This window comes from Notolabrus celidotus, chromosome 14 (assembly GCF_009762535.1).
Source record: "Notolabrus celidotus isolate fNotCel1 chromosome 14, fNotCel1.pri, whole genome shotgun sequence".
Classification (NCBI taxonomy): domain Eukaryota; kingdom Metazoa; phylum Chordata; class Actinopteri; order Labriformes; family Labridae; genus Notolabrus; species Notolabrus celidotus.
In genome coordinates this window covers 16,781,034-16,801,163 of record NC_048285.1, presented here as the reverse complement: position 1 = coordinate 16,801,163, position 20,130 = coordinate 16,781,034, and the positions used below count along the sequence as shown (strand labels likewise).

Sequence of the window (20,130 nt, the reverse complement as noted above, 5' to 3'; positions counted from 1 at the left end):
AGAATGTTTGCAGGAGAAAAGAAGACAAATATTCACAATAACATACATGAAAAATAAAGGGTTCATAAATATAACTATAATAAATAACTCTCATATAAAATGAAGCATTTACATTTTTTTAGAAGCTATATATCAATGTAATAATTTTTTTTTATTTCCATTCAGCCTGTGCTAAAAGTCATGGATCTGTCTCATGTGTTTCTTCAACCAAGGCCTTAATGTCTCATAACCTTATCCACCCTATTCTCAGCATGGCATTTCAACCAGTCCATCAATTTTCCTTCAGGCAAGTTTTTTATGTAATCAACAGCATGTGGTATAAAGAGTGGGGTGAGAGGGTACCAGGGCTCAGATCGACACAGCTTTCCAAGAGCAATGGCTGCATTTTGCTTCACAGCTGTCCTCTTAGCGTCCCCTGCAGTGTGGCAAAGAAGTAACATCACAATATCAGTGCCCAGCAGGTTGCTGGCAATTCTCTCCAACTCAAGGCAGTGGGCCAAGCACAGGGCTGCATTTCCTGTCACCATCTCGTCACAGCTGGAACCCAGCAAACAACGTAAAATGGACAGTTCTGTGGTATAAAAAAAAAGAAAACCACAAATAAGAAGGAAGCAGCACTTGAAAATATATTCAGGATATTTTTTGATCTATGTACTGCACACTGCACTCATACACTCATACAGCATGCACACAAATGTAGCCCAAAACACATGCACACAAACACACACACACACAGGCGCACATTCAATTAGCATATTGGGTCAACCCTCAAATATTATTCATGGAGTAATGAAAAGCTTGCAAAAGTTGTGCCAACATGTCAATCATTTCTCGCTTTTATCAGACTTCACCAGTTCCTTCCCGTGCCAACTGACTGGCAGCAGTGAACACTGTAAGAGTCTTAATGGCATACTTAGTAGCAGCCTGGCCCTTTTTCTGAGAAGGCAGACACAAAAATAACAATAATGCCAAATCTCCAAACTGCACAACCAATTTACAGTCTTAGGCACTAATAAAGACATCTTGAACCGTAAAAAAATTGCATTAAATGAGTTAAATGTATGACTATAAACTTAAACTTGATCTATCGCTAATAATCCAGCAAAATTGTGATGTGTGTTATAAATTGTCCTGATTAATACTTTGGGAGCAATGCATCCATTAAAAGCTAAATGAAGAATAGCAAATATTTTCACAACTAGGATACAAATACAGTAAATGCTGATGTATTCACGGAAACTTAGCTGCAGAAATGCACCTTGAGCAGCCTATGCATTGTCCGAACCCCCATCACTCTGAATAATGTGCTGGATGGCCTCTGGGGACTGAGGGAGGACAGTGCTCAGCACACCTGTGGCTCTCTGGAGAACAAAGAGGGATGTTGGCATTTCGACATGAGATTGGAGAGGAAACAAGAAAACTAAACGTAGATGCAAAAGCACAGAATTAGATGGGATACCACATGATCAAGAGAATACTGAGAGAGCAGAATGACCAATGAGCAGTAAGGGATGTAGGAGAAAAAGGTGTTGTTTCAGGACATAGGATCACAAGGTGTTATGGAGTGTTTTTTAGCAATTAAATATCACAGCTACGATGGTGAGAGACTTACCTGAGAACCCATTTCAGCAAACATAACCCCACAGTGACCCTTTTACAGACAGGATAATTGAAGAAAGCATGAGGTTATAAAGCATTAGAGAGAATTAGAGAAGTCACATGGGTGCCTGCTTTGTTTTGCAAGTATAATTTGTTGAAGGACACGCTGTTATGAACAGAAAAAATTGAGGGAACAGTTTAGTTATTCACTTCATGAGATGAGTCATTTCAGGAAATTAAAGGATACAAAACAGCTCTATTGAGTATACAAATTAGTAATTAAATGAGTGTCATTATAAATGAAGGGTAAATATTGCCTAGTTAAGTGAACTGACTACATAAAAATGAAGGTTTTTTGACACATTTCTATTTTTTAACTGTCAGCAGAGTATAGTAACTATGACAAAATGTGCTCTAATTAACCAACAATAGGCTCCATTCAACACATAATGGGGCACAGACAAAGTTAGCTATATCCTCGATACTTTTCTCAGGGAAACAGAAGTAAGAAGCCACAAAACACTGTTCTAACATTTTCTGGATGGACCTTTTAGAACGTCTGAGGGAATTCCTCACTGCATCAGCTTTGCTGTTCGCTTGTTTTCTAATCACGCACTGCCTGTCATCTGTCTGTATAGCTATCTGTGGTTGGCCTAGAGCTGGACAGTCTGGAGTCAGTGGCTGAGGAGGTTGATGGACAAACTGCGAGCCATCCTGGATAACCCCTCTCACCCTCTCCATGATGAGCTGTGGCTGATGGGGAGCTCATTCAGTCAGCACATCATTCCACCACGGTGCAAGACTGAACGCTTCAGGCGCTCCTTTGTGCCCAACGCCATCAGACTGTTGAACAGTAACGGAGACCACAGACTGAACCACGCTGACCACTGACCTCCTGTGTGGACCCCATCTTATCTTATCTCCCTGGTGTTTTTGCTATTCTGCTTGTGTGGGCTGTCCCAGTCCACACATCCACTGGTAAAGATGACAGCTTATCTTGTGGTTTAGTCCCACAAATGATACGCTCATTTCCTCAGGACCGGTTCACTAACTATCCCCAAACAGCTCAGAGTCTAGTCAAACGGCTTGGTCGGGTACCCAGAGCCTTGTTCTGCCTTCCTGCACTTTAGCCTCCGCTGCTCTAGACATCACATGCTCCTGATGTCCCGAACGCGGAGACTGCATAGTAATAAAAGTTATTAATTAAACACGTATTTTGTAACTGAGCACTCAAGAGACCACTCAAAATCAATAATTTTCAGATTATGGAGTTTTTGTCTTGAGATTCGGAGTCAAATGGCTTAAACATGTAAGCTTTGAACACACTCTATCTCTCTGTGCTGCTCCGTGTTGTGCTGTGACTGTTGCCGTGGTTTAGTTTGATTGACATGTCAATCAAAAAGTTAGCTGCCATGCCCACACAGTCCTGAGAAATGGTCTGAACTGGAAAATAAGATGTTTTTGAACAGTGTTTTTTCATAGTTATGGATGTTCATTTTCACTCAGATTTTTGGTGATGCTTAATGACATATTACATTTTGATATTCTGTATGAATTTAAATTATTCCAAGTTACGTTCTCAGAGGCTTTAAGAGCTAAAGGTGGGTGATGTCAAGACATGACAGAAATACACAAAAACATGGAAAATGTTTCAGGAAATAAGAACAGGATTTTGACACCGCAGGTGACAAGGAAGAAAATTAACAACCTGGCGCAAAGTGAGCATTAAAATAGAGTAAAGGTACAGGTGGATAGAAGAGAGGGACTCTAAGGGTTTTGCATAGGCAGTGTGAAACTGCTTTAACAACCATTAGTATGGTCATCAGCCTGTGGAGCTGGGGTTTCTATCAAATGTAATGACAAGAATACAGGATTCCGTTTACATTGTGGATCACTGTAACCACCATTGACAGTGAGCTCACAAGACTTGAAAAAGACAAATGTCTTCAATGTGTGTCTAAAGTTACTTGAGAGGATGGTTTTCTTATTTATGTAAATCATGCACTTTTTGAGAAGTGAAGAAGTTTTTTTCTGAAATGATCTCCAACTGGAAAAAGATCTAAGTAAGATCTAAGTTTGCAGAACTTTCTTGGCAAAAATAAACAGAAATACAAATCTAGAGGGAGATGTGATGCAGCAAAGCAGCTTCATGTGTTCTTTCTCTTGCTTTAAGAATTTTTCATGAACCCCCCTGAGTGCTGTAGTGTTGTGCTCCAGTGAAGTTCACTCACAGCTATGACTGCTCCATCACTATCCCTCAACAGGTCCAGACAGCAGCCACAGAGTGAAGTAGCATGTTCCTACAAAAAAGAGCAGAGAAACGATGGTAAATCAATTTTCACATAGATTTCACCTCTGATTGTAGGTGACTGATTAGGTCACATCCGTTCACACAAGAGCTCCCTCCCTCTGCTTCAACAACAACAACAACAACAACCATTTGGATGTCAGTGATGTAGAGCTTTTTTACAGTCAAAACCTTAAGAAACATACAGCATCATCTTCTGAAAGTTAGTACACATCCAACATGACTTTCTTACTTTCTTCTTAGGTCTTTGTATTCATGATCAATGCACTGCTTCTGCAAACAGCATCAAGTAAAAAAAACAAATTCACATTTTCACAATATTTTTGATAGATTGTGTATCTTTTCCCTTTTTGTCAGTGAAACTGTATTAAGATGCTGAATTATCTGAGAACTATACATTTGTACTGGCTTATGCAAATAAGAAAATCATACATAAACACACCAATACATTATCAACTTAGGGCCTGATTGACTAAAGGTTTGCGTGTATAAAAACAAGTGCAAACTTGATAGCGCACGCAAAGCTGATGTACTAACCGGGTGCACCGAGGATTACGTCCGTCTGCGCTCTAAAACTCTCCATGGTGACAGCCGGTAGCACATGCCAAATCCTCATTTAAAGAGGGCGGTCCGCACCACTTTTGCACTTGTTATCAATTGTGCACGCAGTCATATTAGATCACCCGCAACACAGGCATTAATAGCAGGTGCAATTTTTTTGTTTGCACATGCAATTTAGCGCTTGTTATTTGGGATCTTAGTAGATCAGGCCTTGAGTGTTACAAGTTATGGGGTTTTCCAGATGTAGGTCAACAGTGTGCTTGAGGTTCAGTAGGGAAATATACTGTGAGTCATTTTAGTGTTATTGCCATGGCTATTGCAATGTATGCTGTTGCAGGACAAATGAGGTCCTTGGTGGGCAAAATCTACTCAAATGACTCATATCAACTAGTACATACAGCGAGTGGAAACATGAATATAATACTTTGCTTTCCTGTACAATACCTTGTGATTCACAATTCTTCAAACTTTGTAACGGTAATTTTTTAATGATGGTAGCAGTAATGGCTTTTATTTATTTGGGGGACGAGTTTTGCCTTTAATTGACAGGACAGCTTGAGGAGAGGCAGGGAATGTGGGGAGAAGAGAGTTGAGTAGGCATGCATTAAAGGTTGAGGCCAGGAGTCAAAGCTATAACCAATGCGACAAGGACTGCCCCCCTGAAGTGGGCACCTGCTCCAACTGAGCTAAACCGGTCCCCCAGTGATGACAAATTTTTGACTGCAATTACCCGAGTTACTCTAGTCCAGTGATTTTCAACCACTGTGCCATGGCACACTTGTGTGCCGTGACAGATCGTCAGGTGTGCCATGCGACATAATCCAATTTCACTGAGTTAGTCCAAAAGAAATATTATTCATATACTGCAAATAATTTGCCATGTCGTGCGTCTGTGCAGTGTTGAGACTGGCAGAGTAATTCAATACTCGTCCATGTACTGACCTGTAATGACCTTGTTTTTATTTAAGACAATAGAATTAATGATGCACGTGAGAGGTGTATGTGACAAGACGTAGGCGTACAACAGCGATGGATAAATATTCAAAAAGGAAAAATAAAAACTCCAAACTGGGCCCTTGACATAATTCTAACCCAGATGAAGAGCGTAATATGTGTGGTGGAAAAGGCAACTTTTAAGAGAAAAACTACAATGTTGTCTGTGAGAGCCCTCAAAGCTAGCTACTTAGTAGCTGAACTCGTGGCCAAATCAAAAACGCCACGCACTGTGGCAGAGACATTAATAATACCTGCAAAAGCTAATGAGATGCTTCACCCTGACACAGTTAAAGAAGTAGCCAAAGTCCCTCTCTTAGATAAATAGATTCATAAATTGAGAGACTAAATGTGTCATTTCGTAACACTTTTGGTTGGTGGTGTGACTCTGGATTTTTTTTATGTAAGAAATGTGCCTTGGCTCAAAAAAGATTGAAAAACACTGCTCTAGTCTAGTGCTGAGGCAACAACTGTAACAAAAAAAAAAAAGAAAAAAAAACTGTAAACAAAACTACCCATTCATGTTACATTTCTTCATTTTATATTTAAGATGTTCACGTCATTTTGCACACTTCAGGTTATGCATTGAGAAATTACAGCTAGGTACAGGTATGAGTTCCTTGGTGATCAGTGAGGGTCAGTGAGTATCAGATATCAGAAATGTGCATGGAGACATGTGAGTATCATGTTCTGCCTGTTCTGAATGAAGAGTGGTAAGAATAACCTCCTTAACCCCACCGATGTCACCAGCAGCCTAAATGACTACAGCAATTTCATTTCAAATGCAGATAAATCCATCAAATCCCAACACTGACCCAGCTGAGCTTTTAAAAGAAAAAAAAAGAGAAATCCTCTGTAGGATATAACACCGTTTTGTTTGGTTACTCTCTTTGAGCTATAGACAAGAAAACAATCATCTCCCCAATTCACTGTTTGGCACCTTCGCTTATTTCCTGCTTTCTTCCATGTCTATTTTCATGAGGCACCAGGGAGGAAAACAGGTTGAGAACGGCCTTTTGCTTTCAAGTTACATTAGCACTTGGATTGCACATGTTAAATTATTAAAGATGTCACACTCTCCATTTCCTATGGGACCATCTTGAAGTGTTAAGAAGATGGATTTTAAAGTGCTTTTAATATGTATGGGTATAATGTATGGGAGGATCATGGACTGCTTGGTGGGTCACAATCTGAAATCTGCACAGTATCTGAAATGATCCTCATGCAGAATAAAAAATATTCATCTCTAGTATGCAAGGAGAATAACTCAGGTGTTCTGGGGTGAGCTGTTTATATTATGTATTTACTCTCCTTGCTGCTCTTGCTCTTCAATGCACACCATAAGATCCCTCACCAACCTTTGGATTTGTATTAAAAGAAGAGCAAGAAAAAAGGAGGGAAACAGAGGAAAAATGGAGAGAGGAACACAGAAAAATAATGAATATCATCAGGGTATCTGTGAATATTTTGCGCAAAAATAATGATGTTGTCCACCTTTGGACCAATAAATTTGATAACGGTGCCAACAGGTATAACTTTCTGAAAATCCATTTAGCTGCAATACAGATATTATCAAACCTAAATATAATGTGAAGGTACTAGAGCAACTCTGTATGCATTTAAAACTGGGTCCCAGGGCAACAAAAAACAGTTTCGTAATCTCATAAAATAGGTACAGCAACTGGACTGAAAATCACACAAATTTAGCTGAAGGCTGACTACGGATCATTGAGGTTGGGTTGTAAAATATTACATTATTGCTCTCATCAGATGTGTCAGATAATATTAAAGATTGTCTTACAGGTGCATATTCAGATTGTCAACTGCCAAACTTCTGCCATGTGGCTTCTGTGTTAACAGATGCACTAATGCCAGGCATTCTTTCCGTATTGCAACATGCTCTGATGTCACCAAGTGGTGAGCGGGCATATCATCATCATCTTCTGGTTTTCATCTAAAAACAAAATAAATATCTACAAGGAGTGAATTTACTGGACACAGAATTCTGTTGTATCCCATATTAACAGCATCACACTGACAAGCCACCGCAAAGCAATTTATCAGGATTTCATTTTTTTTCTCTATTCCCTCTTACTCCGTGAGAACAAAACATTGACTACATTGACAGATAAAGAAAATGAAGTATGACTCAATTACCAACATACCATTTCCACTGCAAATAGCTCTCCATAGTCTCAGAACACACATACACATGTATTGGCTGTCTGGGTCCTTCTTTTCCTGCATGAGGCAACTGTGGGAATTAAAAAGGAAGTGATCTTATCAAATAGAAGATAGTACCCAGCTACATAAAACAAATAAAGTCTAATTAAGGGTCTGCTATTATATTTATTGTGTTTTTAATCTATCTGTAAAGTGCCCTTGAGTGCTGAGAAAGGCGCTTTTAAATAAAATGTATTTTCATTTTTCATCATTCTCTCTGATTACTTATTACAGCCTTGCTGCTGCCAGAGAACACAGACTTTTCTCCTCTCTATTCGAGTATTTGTATTACTCGCTATCAATATATAAATGGCTCTTTAACAATCATGGACTAAAATGTTTCCAAAACACATGTCCTACTCCAGCTTTAAACGAGCATAGCCAGTCATTCATTAGTCACCAGTACTCTCCTTTGTTATCACACAAAGTTGTTTGCATTTGTTTTATCATTGTTGTATCTGCAATGAAAACGCTTATATGTGCTGCCAACCTGGCCTATCCTCTCCCACCCTTTGTCCACCTCTGCACTGATTTTGGACACCTTCACAGGTTCACCATCCAGAAGCACCAATGTTTACTCTTCTTTCCAGATCTCTTTACTCTTAAAAAGTATTTAGACTTCCTATAGTATAGCAGTGCCGGGAGGACATGAACTCAGTTTGCTCTTTCAGATTGGGATCAGGACAAACAACAAAGCACTGGTCCTCTTTGCTACAGGGCTCGCATTGGTTTCAGTTGACTGTTTCCGGCTGACAGCAATATCCTTACTGGCCCTTTCTATCATGCTCGCACTCCAATTTCTTGGAACTGTCCACTTTACAGACACTGTTTTCTAACTTGAATGATGACAGTGCCAACCATGGGCAGCATGGGAAGTACGTGACAAGTCAATAATAATTCTACTGAACTGACATGCAGGAGTCTTTGTATTTGTGTCTTGTGCAGAAAACCCCCTCAGAGCACAGGGTTTGGGCTTATTTCAGGGTACATCTCTGTGATCATCTTTTTCTCTTTGGGTTATCACACAAACAACCAGTGAGAGAGAGGGAGAGGAGAAGGGGGATGATCTCGCTAGTTTAGGCCATCATTGTCTCTGTATTCCCCTGCCCCTCGGTCCATCTGTCACAGCACCACTGAGAGCTGACAGCTACCTCTCCCACGGGTCTTCTTACCTCCTCACCATGTCATTGCTGCTGATGACACTGAAGCCATTGTTCAGCCTAAAAATGGTCTGGTCTGTACCTGTTGGAAGAGGACAGCAGATAGTGTAAGAGGACAGATGACTATATATATCATCCCCAAGTGGCCTCTAATCTCAGCATCTCTTGCTTTAAGCGTAGCTAGTAATTGCTCTCTAGTTTATAAGACTAAGACAGAAAATTATAAATAAAATATGTTGAGAGAGTGAGGTACAAAGAGAAATGGTCTATTTCCCACAAACAGAGAAAGTCAAGCAGAGCAGTGACAGAATACTTTTAGGGGAGAAAGCGTGTAATGTCAGACCTGCTTTGAGCCTTTCAGTTATGAGTTATGTAAGTTATGCCCTTTTCCATTGAATGGCACTGAGACAGGCATTATATAATTTGACAATGGACTTGTATTCATCTAAATGAAGAAAAATGAGACTATGGATGAGAAATGTTACAAATTCTGAAAAAAACATGGAGTATAAGAAATAGTGATTCAAGTGAGAAACAAGAATAAAGAGGTGCATTAGATTGTGGTGTGGGCTCTTTATTGCAGTGTGGCACACCGAAAAGCCAATTTAAAGTTTCACTACATCATTCCATCAGCCTTGGGTGTGTGGTCAATGGTACTTAAGTTACACATGAGCTGTTTGAGAGTGACAATGGGGACAAGTTTGTAAGGAAGCCTTCTTTTTTTAGCAGGAATATAACAAAACAAATTATCTTCAGAGTGCCATTAACCTCAGTACGTTGTACACAAAAGCCACCATTTCTGCCTTTGCCTTTAGCGATAACTAAAATAAAAAGGTACTTTATTAGCCTCCTTTACTTTCAAAGTCATTTTTTAGGTCAAAAAACTTAAAAACATATCCACAGCTGGGCTGACAACCTGGGGGAGAGTCGTGTGTGTGAAGCCTCTCAGTCATCCAGGTCACAGCAATTCAAAGTTTAATCCAAAACGGCCTTTTGAATTAAACTTATAATAACCTGAGGAGGGGAAACTGCTGCCTGTTCTTACAGCTGATGGCTTTCTTAACAAGTTACTGTCACTTTTTCAATCTGATGCAATCATTATCAAAGAAGTTATCTTTTTACAACACAAGATAACAATTTTGTTTACTGTGCGAAGAAAGCAACAAGCACTGTGCTGAAAGTTAGCTACATGGAGTACTTACTGTATGTGAAAGCTCCTCTGAGGAGTCTGTGTCAATTTTGGCAAGCCTGATCTCATCTTTTAGATGCCGAAGTAGTGTTTCTTGATATAGAAAAATATCATCCTGTTTTCTTTCAACTTGGAAACTTATTTTCACTGTGATATTCGCTGGAGAAAATGTAACAAAAAAGCCTGTTTTGGTTGGTTGCTTTTAATCCCCCCATCTGATACCTACCGGGTAACACTACAATTAACTCTAAGAAAAAGTCAGTTTTTTCTGATGGTTTCTTTCTTTTGTAGGACATACAAAGACATCAGTGTCAATTTTATCATAACCATTTGAAAATTCCTCAAAGTACCTGTAAATGTTAGATATTTGCACTATCATGTTGCAATCTGGGATTTTACAGGATTGCAGGTTGTTTTGTGGACTAAAGTTCTTTTAAAACTTGTTCATGTATCATTCTTTGATATCAAGGATATTCCTTAAAAATGCGGGTCCCTTGACAAGAGCTCATTCTTCATTATATAGCACTGATAATACCTCAGGGCTCCTGTCCACATAGAGGACCTGCTATCACAGGTGTCCATTGAATTGAATTGCACCTGAGACAGCGCCAGAAGGCTTAATAGTGTTTGCAGTATAATAATAATCCCATTCTATATTTGCCCCACACACATAATAGAACTTGCATTGCCTACGCAGCCCTATACCTGTAATAAAGGCTATTACGGTGATTCAATTTAAAAAAAAAAAAGAAACTTCTTAAAATATCACTTATGTGATGAAACTGATGACACTGCTTTTATGGAACAACTGACTCAGCAGTTCAGCAACCAAATTACACTGGCGCTTAGATATCAAGGGAATGTTTTAAACTGTTAATTGAGATGATAATTATCAGACCACAAATCAAATCATACTGTCACAAGAGGTTTCACTCATCAACAGGCATCACAAACTGGTGTAAAGCCTATTGATGCCAATCTGACAACAGAATAAATATACATTAAAACTGCTATGCACGGCAAATTTCAGATAACAGTTTAAGGGTTATCTTAAAGTGTAATGTACTAAAAAGGTATATAGACTTGTCTTCTGCACAAAAAGCCCACCAGGCAGGACCAACAAAGTGTGGTTAATTCAGTGTATATTTACTGTCTATATTCGAAATGTGCTCGGTGTAACAAGCAAACGGAGCATGAGGAGAAATCAGTGATGGACTGTGTCAAGCCGCTTTTTTCTACTGTAGGTACTTAAGCCCTGCATCCACCCTCCTTTTCTCCTTCTAGTCCTCTTAACCCCTCAGGCTTTCCCCATGTGAGAGGCTGTTTTAACTTACGTACAACCAGGGGGACAAGTGAAGTAGGTTTTACGTGGAAGAGTAGAGACAAAAGGAGTTTTTCGACAGGAGGAACTTTAACTAGGGACTTTACCCTGGAACTACCAGGGTAGATAATCTCCCCCCTAAAAAGCCCCTACTAGGGGGTAGTACTTTTCAAAGGTCCCGGGGCTTTCGGGGGCAAGGCCTGCAATGCTGAACGTGAATGATTGGTAGATTAATTGCAGTGTTTTTATTCCCCCCGCCATCCATAATAACATCATACACGTGTGATTCACTTGTATTTCTCTTTCTTTAATTTGTTGTATCTTTTTTGTATGTGTGTGTACTTTTCAAAAAAAGAAGAAGATGTGATTCCCTTCATTTAGCAGCTTGTAACAGTAGTCTTCTCTCAGCCCACTGCGAATGCGTTTCTTCAGGTGTTACGGTTTTAAAAGTGACCCTGTAAACTGGAGACCTTCAGCTGAATGTGTCAGTGTTTGTGGAGTTTACACAGCTGTTGAAACACAGATGGAGTTCCTGGGAATGCAAACTAGTTAAGTTTTTTAGATTTCAAATATCTTCATAAGATAAGTATTCAATGATCATCCAAAGACGTTTATCAGGGATGCATCTGGCTGAAAGATCTCTGCCACGGCTTTTTGAATTAAACGCGATTTCAAAGCTGTTTGTTGAAATGGTTTTGCTACTCATGCTTATCTCCTCTCAAGTGTTGATGCAGTGAATCCATCTGTGATGAAATATAGCACGATCTAAAACAGCCCAAGCTGAATCTCTTCCATGCAAACAGGCTAACTGTTGTGTTGCTAATATGATAACTGCCTGTCCATCTGCTTCTATGGTGTCATCTGTGATGTTACTGTTACTGCTCTCTACTGGTCTGGTGGTGTAGTGCATTTACTTTTTTTTTCATTACCTTTCACCTTTTTGTCCCTCCCAGGTTCTATTTCCATGATCTTTTCAAAACAGCTTTTTGACTGAAAAAGAGAAAAAAATGTGGTCATCATATGATGTGCATCACTTGTTCTAATTCTCATTAATTCCAAATATGTGTCATGCAACTCCAAAAGGCACCAGCATGTCTGCATATGAGCATAATACAAAGAAAATAAACCTTGCAACAAACAGAAATAAAGATGTTTAACAGATAAGGATACTAAATTCAAGAAAACTTTGAAATGAATAGGTTTGAATCCTTCTAATGTTTGTTCTAATGTGTTATGCCTATACAACCCTCAAAGTAAAGCCATGTATTATTGCTATATTTAGATGAGATACCAAGCGTGGATATTTGTATGCAAGAGCGATGTGTAAAGAAATATGGTGTGATTGGATGCAATGAAATGGTAATCATACTCACCTCATTATATTTCTGGATGCCAGATATGCTTTCCCCATGAGTAGGTAAGCCTTTATGCACTTCTCATTACACTGATAGAGGAAAATGATCATGGGAACTTATTAGTTAAAGCACTTCATCAGCAACCCATCTATGTAATTATGATTGAATGTTTGTGCATCCATAAAACCACTAAAGACGTATATTCAATCTGGACCCCAGAAAACCCCTCCAGATAGCTAAGTTCACTGACTTATTTAAAAGAGAAAAGAAAGAAGAATGCTTGGTATGGTATATTTCACCATCTAAAACCAGACTTACATTTGGCCTAAGAACCTGGAGAAAACTTAATTTAAAAAATAAAAAAGCCATTAGGTGGAACATCTACATACTTTTAATTTCTGTCCAGTTATTTAAGGTTCGTGTTGAAGAACATTCTTTTTTTTAAGTTATATTTTTGGGCATTTTTCCTTTATTGGATAGAACAGCTGAAGAGAGACAGGAATTGTGAGGAGTAGAGAGCGGGGAAAGAAATTACAGCAAAGGGGTTGTGAACCAATGACTATAGTCTTTGTATATAGGACGATTACATCACTAGGCCAACCAGTGCCCCAAGATCATTCCTGCATAACTGCTGTTGGAATGCAGAGCGGAACACAACATTTTACTACCAAACATATCTCCACTAAGCAGCCAGATTCAGAGAACAGTGCATTAGATGACTACATGAAGTATGAGGCAGGAAATGACTGACCACTGTTACCATCAAGGCCTTACCCTCAGGGCCCATTCACTGGTGGTCTCCTCCTACTTTCCCAGCTTGATGTAGGCCTGAATACATTTAATTTAGCACACATGGTAAATGGGTTTAAAGAATGGATTAAAAAATCAACCTGTTGACCAAAGAACATGATTGGTGGAGTAGTATTTTTTGATTATTCAAATATCACAGAGACCTTTGAAGGAACATGCTGATTGTAAAACTAAAATGAATAAAGCATAGCCATACTGAATAAGAAACTAATTGAGCATATCTTGAATAACAGATTTGTGCCTTTATTGTACACATTTAAAGATGAATAACAAAGGTCAAAGATGTTTACTTGCGCTCGGTTGGTGTACAATTGCTGCATGTCCCGTAGCTCTGCTAAGCCATCACTGTAATACATCACAGCAGTTTCATAGCCTTCATGAGCAAAAGCTTCATTCCCCTTGGCTTTGAGAGCTGCAGTGACACAAACAGCACAAGATTCAAAAGGTTGTAGTGGTAGCCAAGGAGAGCAGCGAGAAAAGCCAACTTTGCACTTTTAGCAAGATAATTTAACAGAACAGAGAATCACACACCAGCTGCCTTTTTCTCTCTTTCAGTCCTCCTCACTCTCCTCTCTTCCATGTCCCTCTCCATGATCTTCATGGAATTCTCTGTTTGAAAAATGAAAAAAAAAAACTCTTGTGTGTGTTAATGCTACACCAGAAGAGGGAAATCTTAAGATGTTCGAACTTAAGGTCTTTGTTGTCAGACCTGAAGTCAGAGTCAGAAAAAAAACCAACAAATGTTTAAAACCAAGTTTCTAACGTTTGGTTTTGTGGATGTAAAATTCCCACAAGTTTATAACTGTTTGGGACATGCACAAAAATTTCACCCAAAGATTCAGTATTGCTCTGAGTCAAGCGTAATACACATCAGAGGGGGTCATTTCAAAAGCTGTCCTGCTATTTCCAAAGCCTTAAGCACAGGTAGGTAAACCTGGTCAGTTTCACACACAGAGGTCTAAAAAGTGCAGGTGCTTAACTGCTCTTGATGAGTTTTACTTCTGGATTAAATAAAAAGAGGAGTTGGTTGGATTAATTTTTTTTTTTTATGAAATACCACTTTCAATTTGCTGGGGCTAATGAGATGTGTGTACAAGAGGGATGTTTTGGAAAAAGTAATACTAGCTTAGAGGATTACCGCTGTGACTTTTCGCCGTATAAATATGCAGGTTAACCTTGGTCCAGCTCCTGCTGGAGTGGCTTATGTAACAATTACCGAAATTTACCAAGACATAGTCAAGAGGCTTTGGTAGCAGTCAATTCCACAGCCTATGAAGCCTCTAAACACACAAAAATGCCTTGCTATTTACTTAAATCAGTAGCAATGCTTTCCTTACCAGGATATAATAACAGATTGGTATAAGAGTCACTTCACGGCTACATTAAACCTTTACCAACAAGACAGACAAAAATAACAATTACAAAAAAAGTGGGGATGTCTAATCTGGTCTCAGCAAGTGACAGGTCGCAAAAAAAATAGCTAACCTTGAGACAAATATTCACAAAGGAAGCTTCAATGCTACACAAGGACACACCTCATACCCCTATTTCTGGTATTGTGTTCGGTCAGTCATCTACCCGCCAACCAAGCGCAATTTATTAAAACAACCCATTGTGGCTCAGGAAAATGTCATGTCTGCTCTAAATTTCAATGTGGCCTCATGATGATTGGAAAAAGAATAATAGGAAACGACCTACTCTATGGTGAACAACAGTCAGATTTGGCACAGAATAAATGACAAGCTCTGTACATATAAACTGATCAAAAATGACTGACGTAATCTAAGACCAAGGGGTGCCTGATTGTAAAGGATGTTGATGTTAAATTGTTGGCAAAATCAGCTAAATCTTTTGCACCATGCAGCTACATTCATGTATTTGAAGTAACTGTATCTTTAAAATTTTAACCATTTTTTGATAACCAAATTTTAACCCTCTCGATGCCCCTCCAATGTACGAAATGTAAAAAAAGCGCCCTCTTGATACCCCTCCAATGTATAAAATGTAAAAAAGTGCCCTCTGGATGCCCCTCCAATGTACGAAATGTAAAAAAAAGTGCCCTCTGGACGCCCCTCCAATGTATAAAATGTAAAACAGTGCCCTCTGGATGCCCCTCCAATATATAAAATGTAAAAAAGTGCCCTCTGGTTGCCCTTGTAGTTAATTACAACAATGTTACAATGTCATTTAGCAGACGCTTTATATAATATAATCAACAATATAGAAATATATCCATCATTTGGGTTTTCCTTTTTCATAATTCAATTTCCACCACAATTAGTCACAAAAATATTCACAACAATGCATGGAATTTAATATTAGATGTGCCAAATTTTCTGGAGGAAGACCCCAAGATCCCCTTCATGTTACCGCTGCATCAATTCATTTTAATTCACCCTGAACGGTGAGTACAAGGGGTTTAAAGGAGGTGCCCTTATTTTATGTTTTCGCCCCTGCCCCTCAAACAGCCAGAGTACGCCACTGTTTACAGCATACAGTTACATTTACATTTATAAAGGTTTAGGTCTTCCTAAACAGTACAGTTACTGAAAGCATAAAACGGTACCGTCTCGATATAAGTGGCTTGGCTTGTGAATACAAAGGGCTGACCGAGCCACAGTGAGCTAGTAATTTTATGTTTCTGTTTTCTAACTAGTTTAAGATTAATCATTACATGGTTTGAGAAGGATGAAGAGTTCAATCAGGAGAGACACAATTTGAAGATTAAATGTTAATTATTACAACTTAATGAATAATGAAACTTGACAGAAATCTTTGGCTTAAGGATTCTATGGGGATAATTTTGTGAGCGTAGAATTTGGCAGCAGAAGAAATCCCCCTAGAGAACTGTATAGACTCATAGTGTAGCTTACTAAAACACTAAAACATGTGTGAACTGTTTTCAAACTTGTCAATAAGTGTTCAAACACAGCAATCAAAAAACCTTGATCATAGAAATTTCACTTTGGAATGGCACAAATCACCCCACTCTCCCCTATGACTTGACTTGACTTTTTTTTTTCCCTAATTTTTTTTTTTCCCAACTGGTGAAAACGGGCTTCAATGCTGAATTTACTTGACATTTCAAAGTTAAATTCCAAGTATATGCGTTGAGTTGCTTTGACTACGTGAGGCATTCAAGATCACTCATAGACTCCGGTACCAAATTTATTAGGCTTCAGCGCACAAGTTGAAGGGACATCATTTGGGACAATGAATTAATCCTTAAACTCCCCACGCTTAAACAATCACAATAAGGAGTACAAATGACACTGTAATTTATATCAAACTGATTTATAGTTGTTGTCAATCCCTGCATAAAGCTCCCCTTTAAATTTACTCCAACTTTTGACTGCTGCCATAGACTGAATAGTACGATGACTACTACCTGTATATTGATCTTAATGTACAGTCTATGGTTGTTACCAGCAAAATAAATGTGTCACTCACCACTTAGTTGTTACCTTGTCAGAGAACTGTTCATGTCTTTGTTTCTCCATGATTGTTATTTCCACAAAAGCTCTTGAAGGCAGCAATTCTCACCCAGCATTTGAGTGGTCATATTTTTTGCCTCAGTCCAAAACAAATTTAATGTCAAATGTATTTTATTTAATGAGTCCAAATAAGTATTTAATTTGTGAGCTTTAATCTTTGATAATCTATTTTTCGGTACTAATGTGTTTTCGGCACCCCTTTTAAAATACACGTACATAAAGTCTGTGTATACTGTAGTTGGTTGAAGCTGTGTAACTCTGAACTCCTGAACCTGCTCTAAGACTCGGTACTCCTGAGCAACAGAACAACACCAGAACAGCAACAGAACAACACTGCCTCCCTGTGGTTAAACATAGGCTAGTTGTTACTATGAAGAGTTCTAACATTGCAATAAGTTTTGGGAGGATTATGTGGTTTCTCATTAGTCTTAACAAATAAACAATCTAAAATAATACAACAGTTATTTAGATAGACAGACTCCTTGCTAATGATGGGTTGAAAAGTACACTGCTCAAAAAAATAAAGGGAACACTTAAACAAACCATCCTAGATCTCAATTAATGAAATATTCCAGTTGAAAATCTTTATTCATTACAAAGTGGAATGTGTTGAGAACCAAATAACATAAAAATGATCAATGGAAATCAAAATCATTAACCCATGGAGGTCTGGATTCAGAATCATACTGAAAATCAAAGTGGAAAATCAGATCACAACTGATCCAACTTCTGTGGAAATTCCTCAAGACAATTCAAAATGAGGCTCAGTAGTGTGTGTGGCCTCCACGTGCCTGTATACACTCCCTACAACATCTGGGCATGCTCCTGATGAGGCGACGGATGTTCTCCTGAGGGATCTCAGGGCTCAGGGCTCAGGGTTCAGGGAGGACATTGAGATTAGGCCTATATAGTCTACTCAATATATCCCACAATGCATTTTGAAAAGTAGTGTATAAGCGATGTTCACTATGCCAGCAATATATACCATCATACATTGCAGTTCAAACACAAGAAATGTCTGACAGACAGGATCGCGAAGGCGCACAGTGGGAGCTGACTTACAAATGTAAGTACTTCTAAAATGTTGGACGATTGTTTCACTTTGGATGTCCGCTTTTCAGGATTATTAGACACGTTATAACTTGCATATCACAGATACTATAATTACGCCTCTACGGTAAAAACTCAGCTAGCTAACATTAGCCTTTAGCTATCTGTTAGCCACCATTTCTAGCCACTGTTAGCATTGCTAACTAGCGTTACCTGTAAATTGCATTGGCGTATCACAATAGTATCGGAGCAAAATGTATTATCACTTTATATAATTGTGTTCAGGGACTGACGATGAAGTGGCCCAGCTGATCAGGCTGAGCGGGGAGAAGGACCAGCTCTACAGCGGAAGGAAGTTTGCTGCTACTACAGGATGGGAGTGAGGCATTTAAATATTCATAGGTTTCTTATTGTGATGTGTAATTATATTGGAGGTATAATGTTATTGACTCATACCTTTCTAGTAGGCTATAGTTATTAATGATTTTGATACACTTTGTAGGTTATTGTTTAATATAATTGTATGTTTTTTTTTTCATTTTGAAGAAATGTGCTGGAAGAAATTAGGCTGGCTGAACGAGTCAGTCCTGCTAGAGCAGCAAAGAAGGGGGAGAATTTAAAGAAAATGTACAAGGTTTATATTTGTTGTATTTAACTGTAGCCCTAGATAATTAAAGTTTAGATAAAAAATGGCACTTCATATTCTCCTTTAGTATCTTCCTATGTAGTATTCAGCATCTGAAATTGACTTTAACATGTATAATTGTGCATAGCTACTAGTTGATATGTATGTGACTGTGTGTAGGAGCTCAAAAAACCATCCACAGGGAGTGGCACTGAATCAGGGGAGGACATGGAAGTGGTTCTCCCTCATGGATGAGGCAATTGGTGGGAGGCCATCCATAAGGCCTCCATGCCCCATTGCCTCAGCATGGGGAGACATCTCTTCCGTGTCCCAGCCAGAATCACCTGATTCAGTGCCATCTGACTCTGAGAGAGAGCCAGGGAGAGGGACAGAGGAGGCAGGGCCAGCACCAAGGAGGCAGAGGAGTGTTGGTGACAACATTTTGACGTTTCTGGAGAGGGCAGAAGAAAGGGCGGAAGAGAGAGCTAGGAGAGATGAAGCCAGGGAGGAAAGATTGTTAAGAGTTCTTGAAAAGATTGTGGAAAAAATTTGAATATAAATGTAATACAATGAAAACGCTGCACATTAAAATTAATGTTTTATGAATCAGTCTTTACCATTAACACAACAAACTTGAAAAAACTGATTGAAAATAACTGATACAATATGTAGATTTTTAGGAAAGAAGGAATAACAAATATAAACAACTGATAACTACAAATAACTACATATTTACAACTATTAACACCTGTATGAATATTGAACTATTTACATGAATTGAAGTCTTAACAACAATGTTGCTCTATTTTATCCTAAATATAGTCGTGACCATCCAGAGCTGGCAGATTTTCAACAGGGACTGAAAGGGCAGCAGCCATGCGTACCTGCAGCCGCTCCTCACACTGCGAGTCAGGCTGAAGCTGGCCGTCACCATCACCCGGCCTCAGTGTTTCTTCCACTGGCTCCCTTGTGTCTCCATTCCTGAGGCAGAAATTGTGGAGGATGGCACAACAAGCCACCACCTCCACAAAGAACACAGGGCTCACTTCTAGGGCCTTGAAAAAGACAGAGCGCCATGTAGCCTTCATGATACCAAAGGCCCGCTCGATAACTGAACAGGCCTTTGAATGGTGCCGGTTAAACCTGGCTTCCACTGCACCTCTCACAGGCTCCCTGTAGGGGGTTATTAGGGGGATTGGCCGTGACAGACAGTGGTATCCCCCATCACCCAAAAGACAGTAGCCTTCAGGTGGGAACAGGCTCTGAACAAAGAGTGGGCTATTCTTTAAAACCCTCCAGTCATGCGCTGACCCTGGGTACCCAATAAATACGTCTAAAAATTGACACTGGTGGTCACACACAGCCTGCATCTGTACAGAGTAAAATAATTTTCCATTAAAATAACACTGAAAATCATGACTTGGAGGTTTAATTCTTATGTG

The 20,130-nt window shown here is 39.1% G+C and overlaps 1 protein-coding gene across 1 annotated transcript; it reads right to left on the bottom strand.

Moving 5' to 3' along the window:
- Nucleotides 1-110: 110 nt before the first annotated feature.
- Nucleotides 111-20,058, bottom strand: ttc12 (tetratricopeptide repeat domain 12). The gene is given in 19 exon segments (XM_034701578.1): nucleotides 111-571; nucleotides 836-857; nucleotides 859-936; nucleotides 1,259-1,288; nucleotides 1,290-1,361; nucleotides 3,831-3,899; nucleotides 5,199-5,298; nucleotides 6,769-6,819; nucleotides 7,263-7,380; nucleotides 7,383-7,415; nucleotides 7,627-7,715; nucleotides 8,857-8,926; nucleotides 12,284-12,344; nucleotides 12,728-12,744; nucleotides 12,747-12,798; nucleotides 13,484-13,537; nucleotides 13,810-13,931; nucleotides 14,051-14,128; nucleotides 19,518-20,058. Coding segments are annotated over 19 exon segments (2,013 nt in total). The 3' UTR covers nucleotides 111-215.
- Between the last annotated feature and the right edge of the window lie 72 nt (nucleotides 20,059-20,130).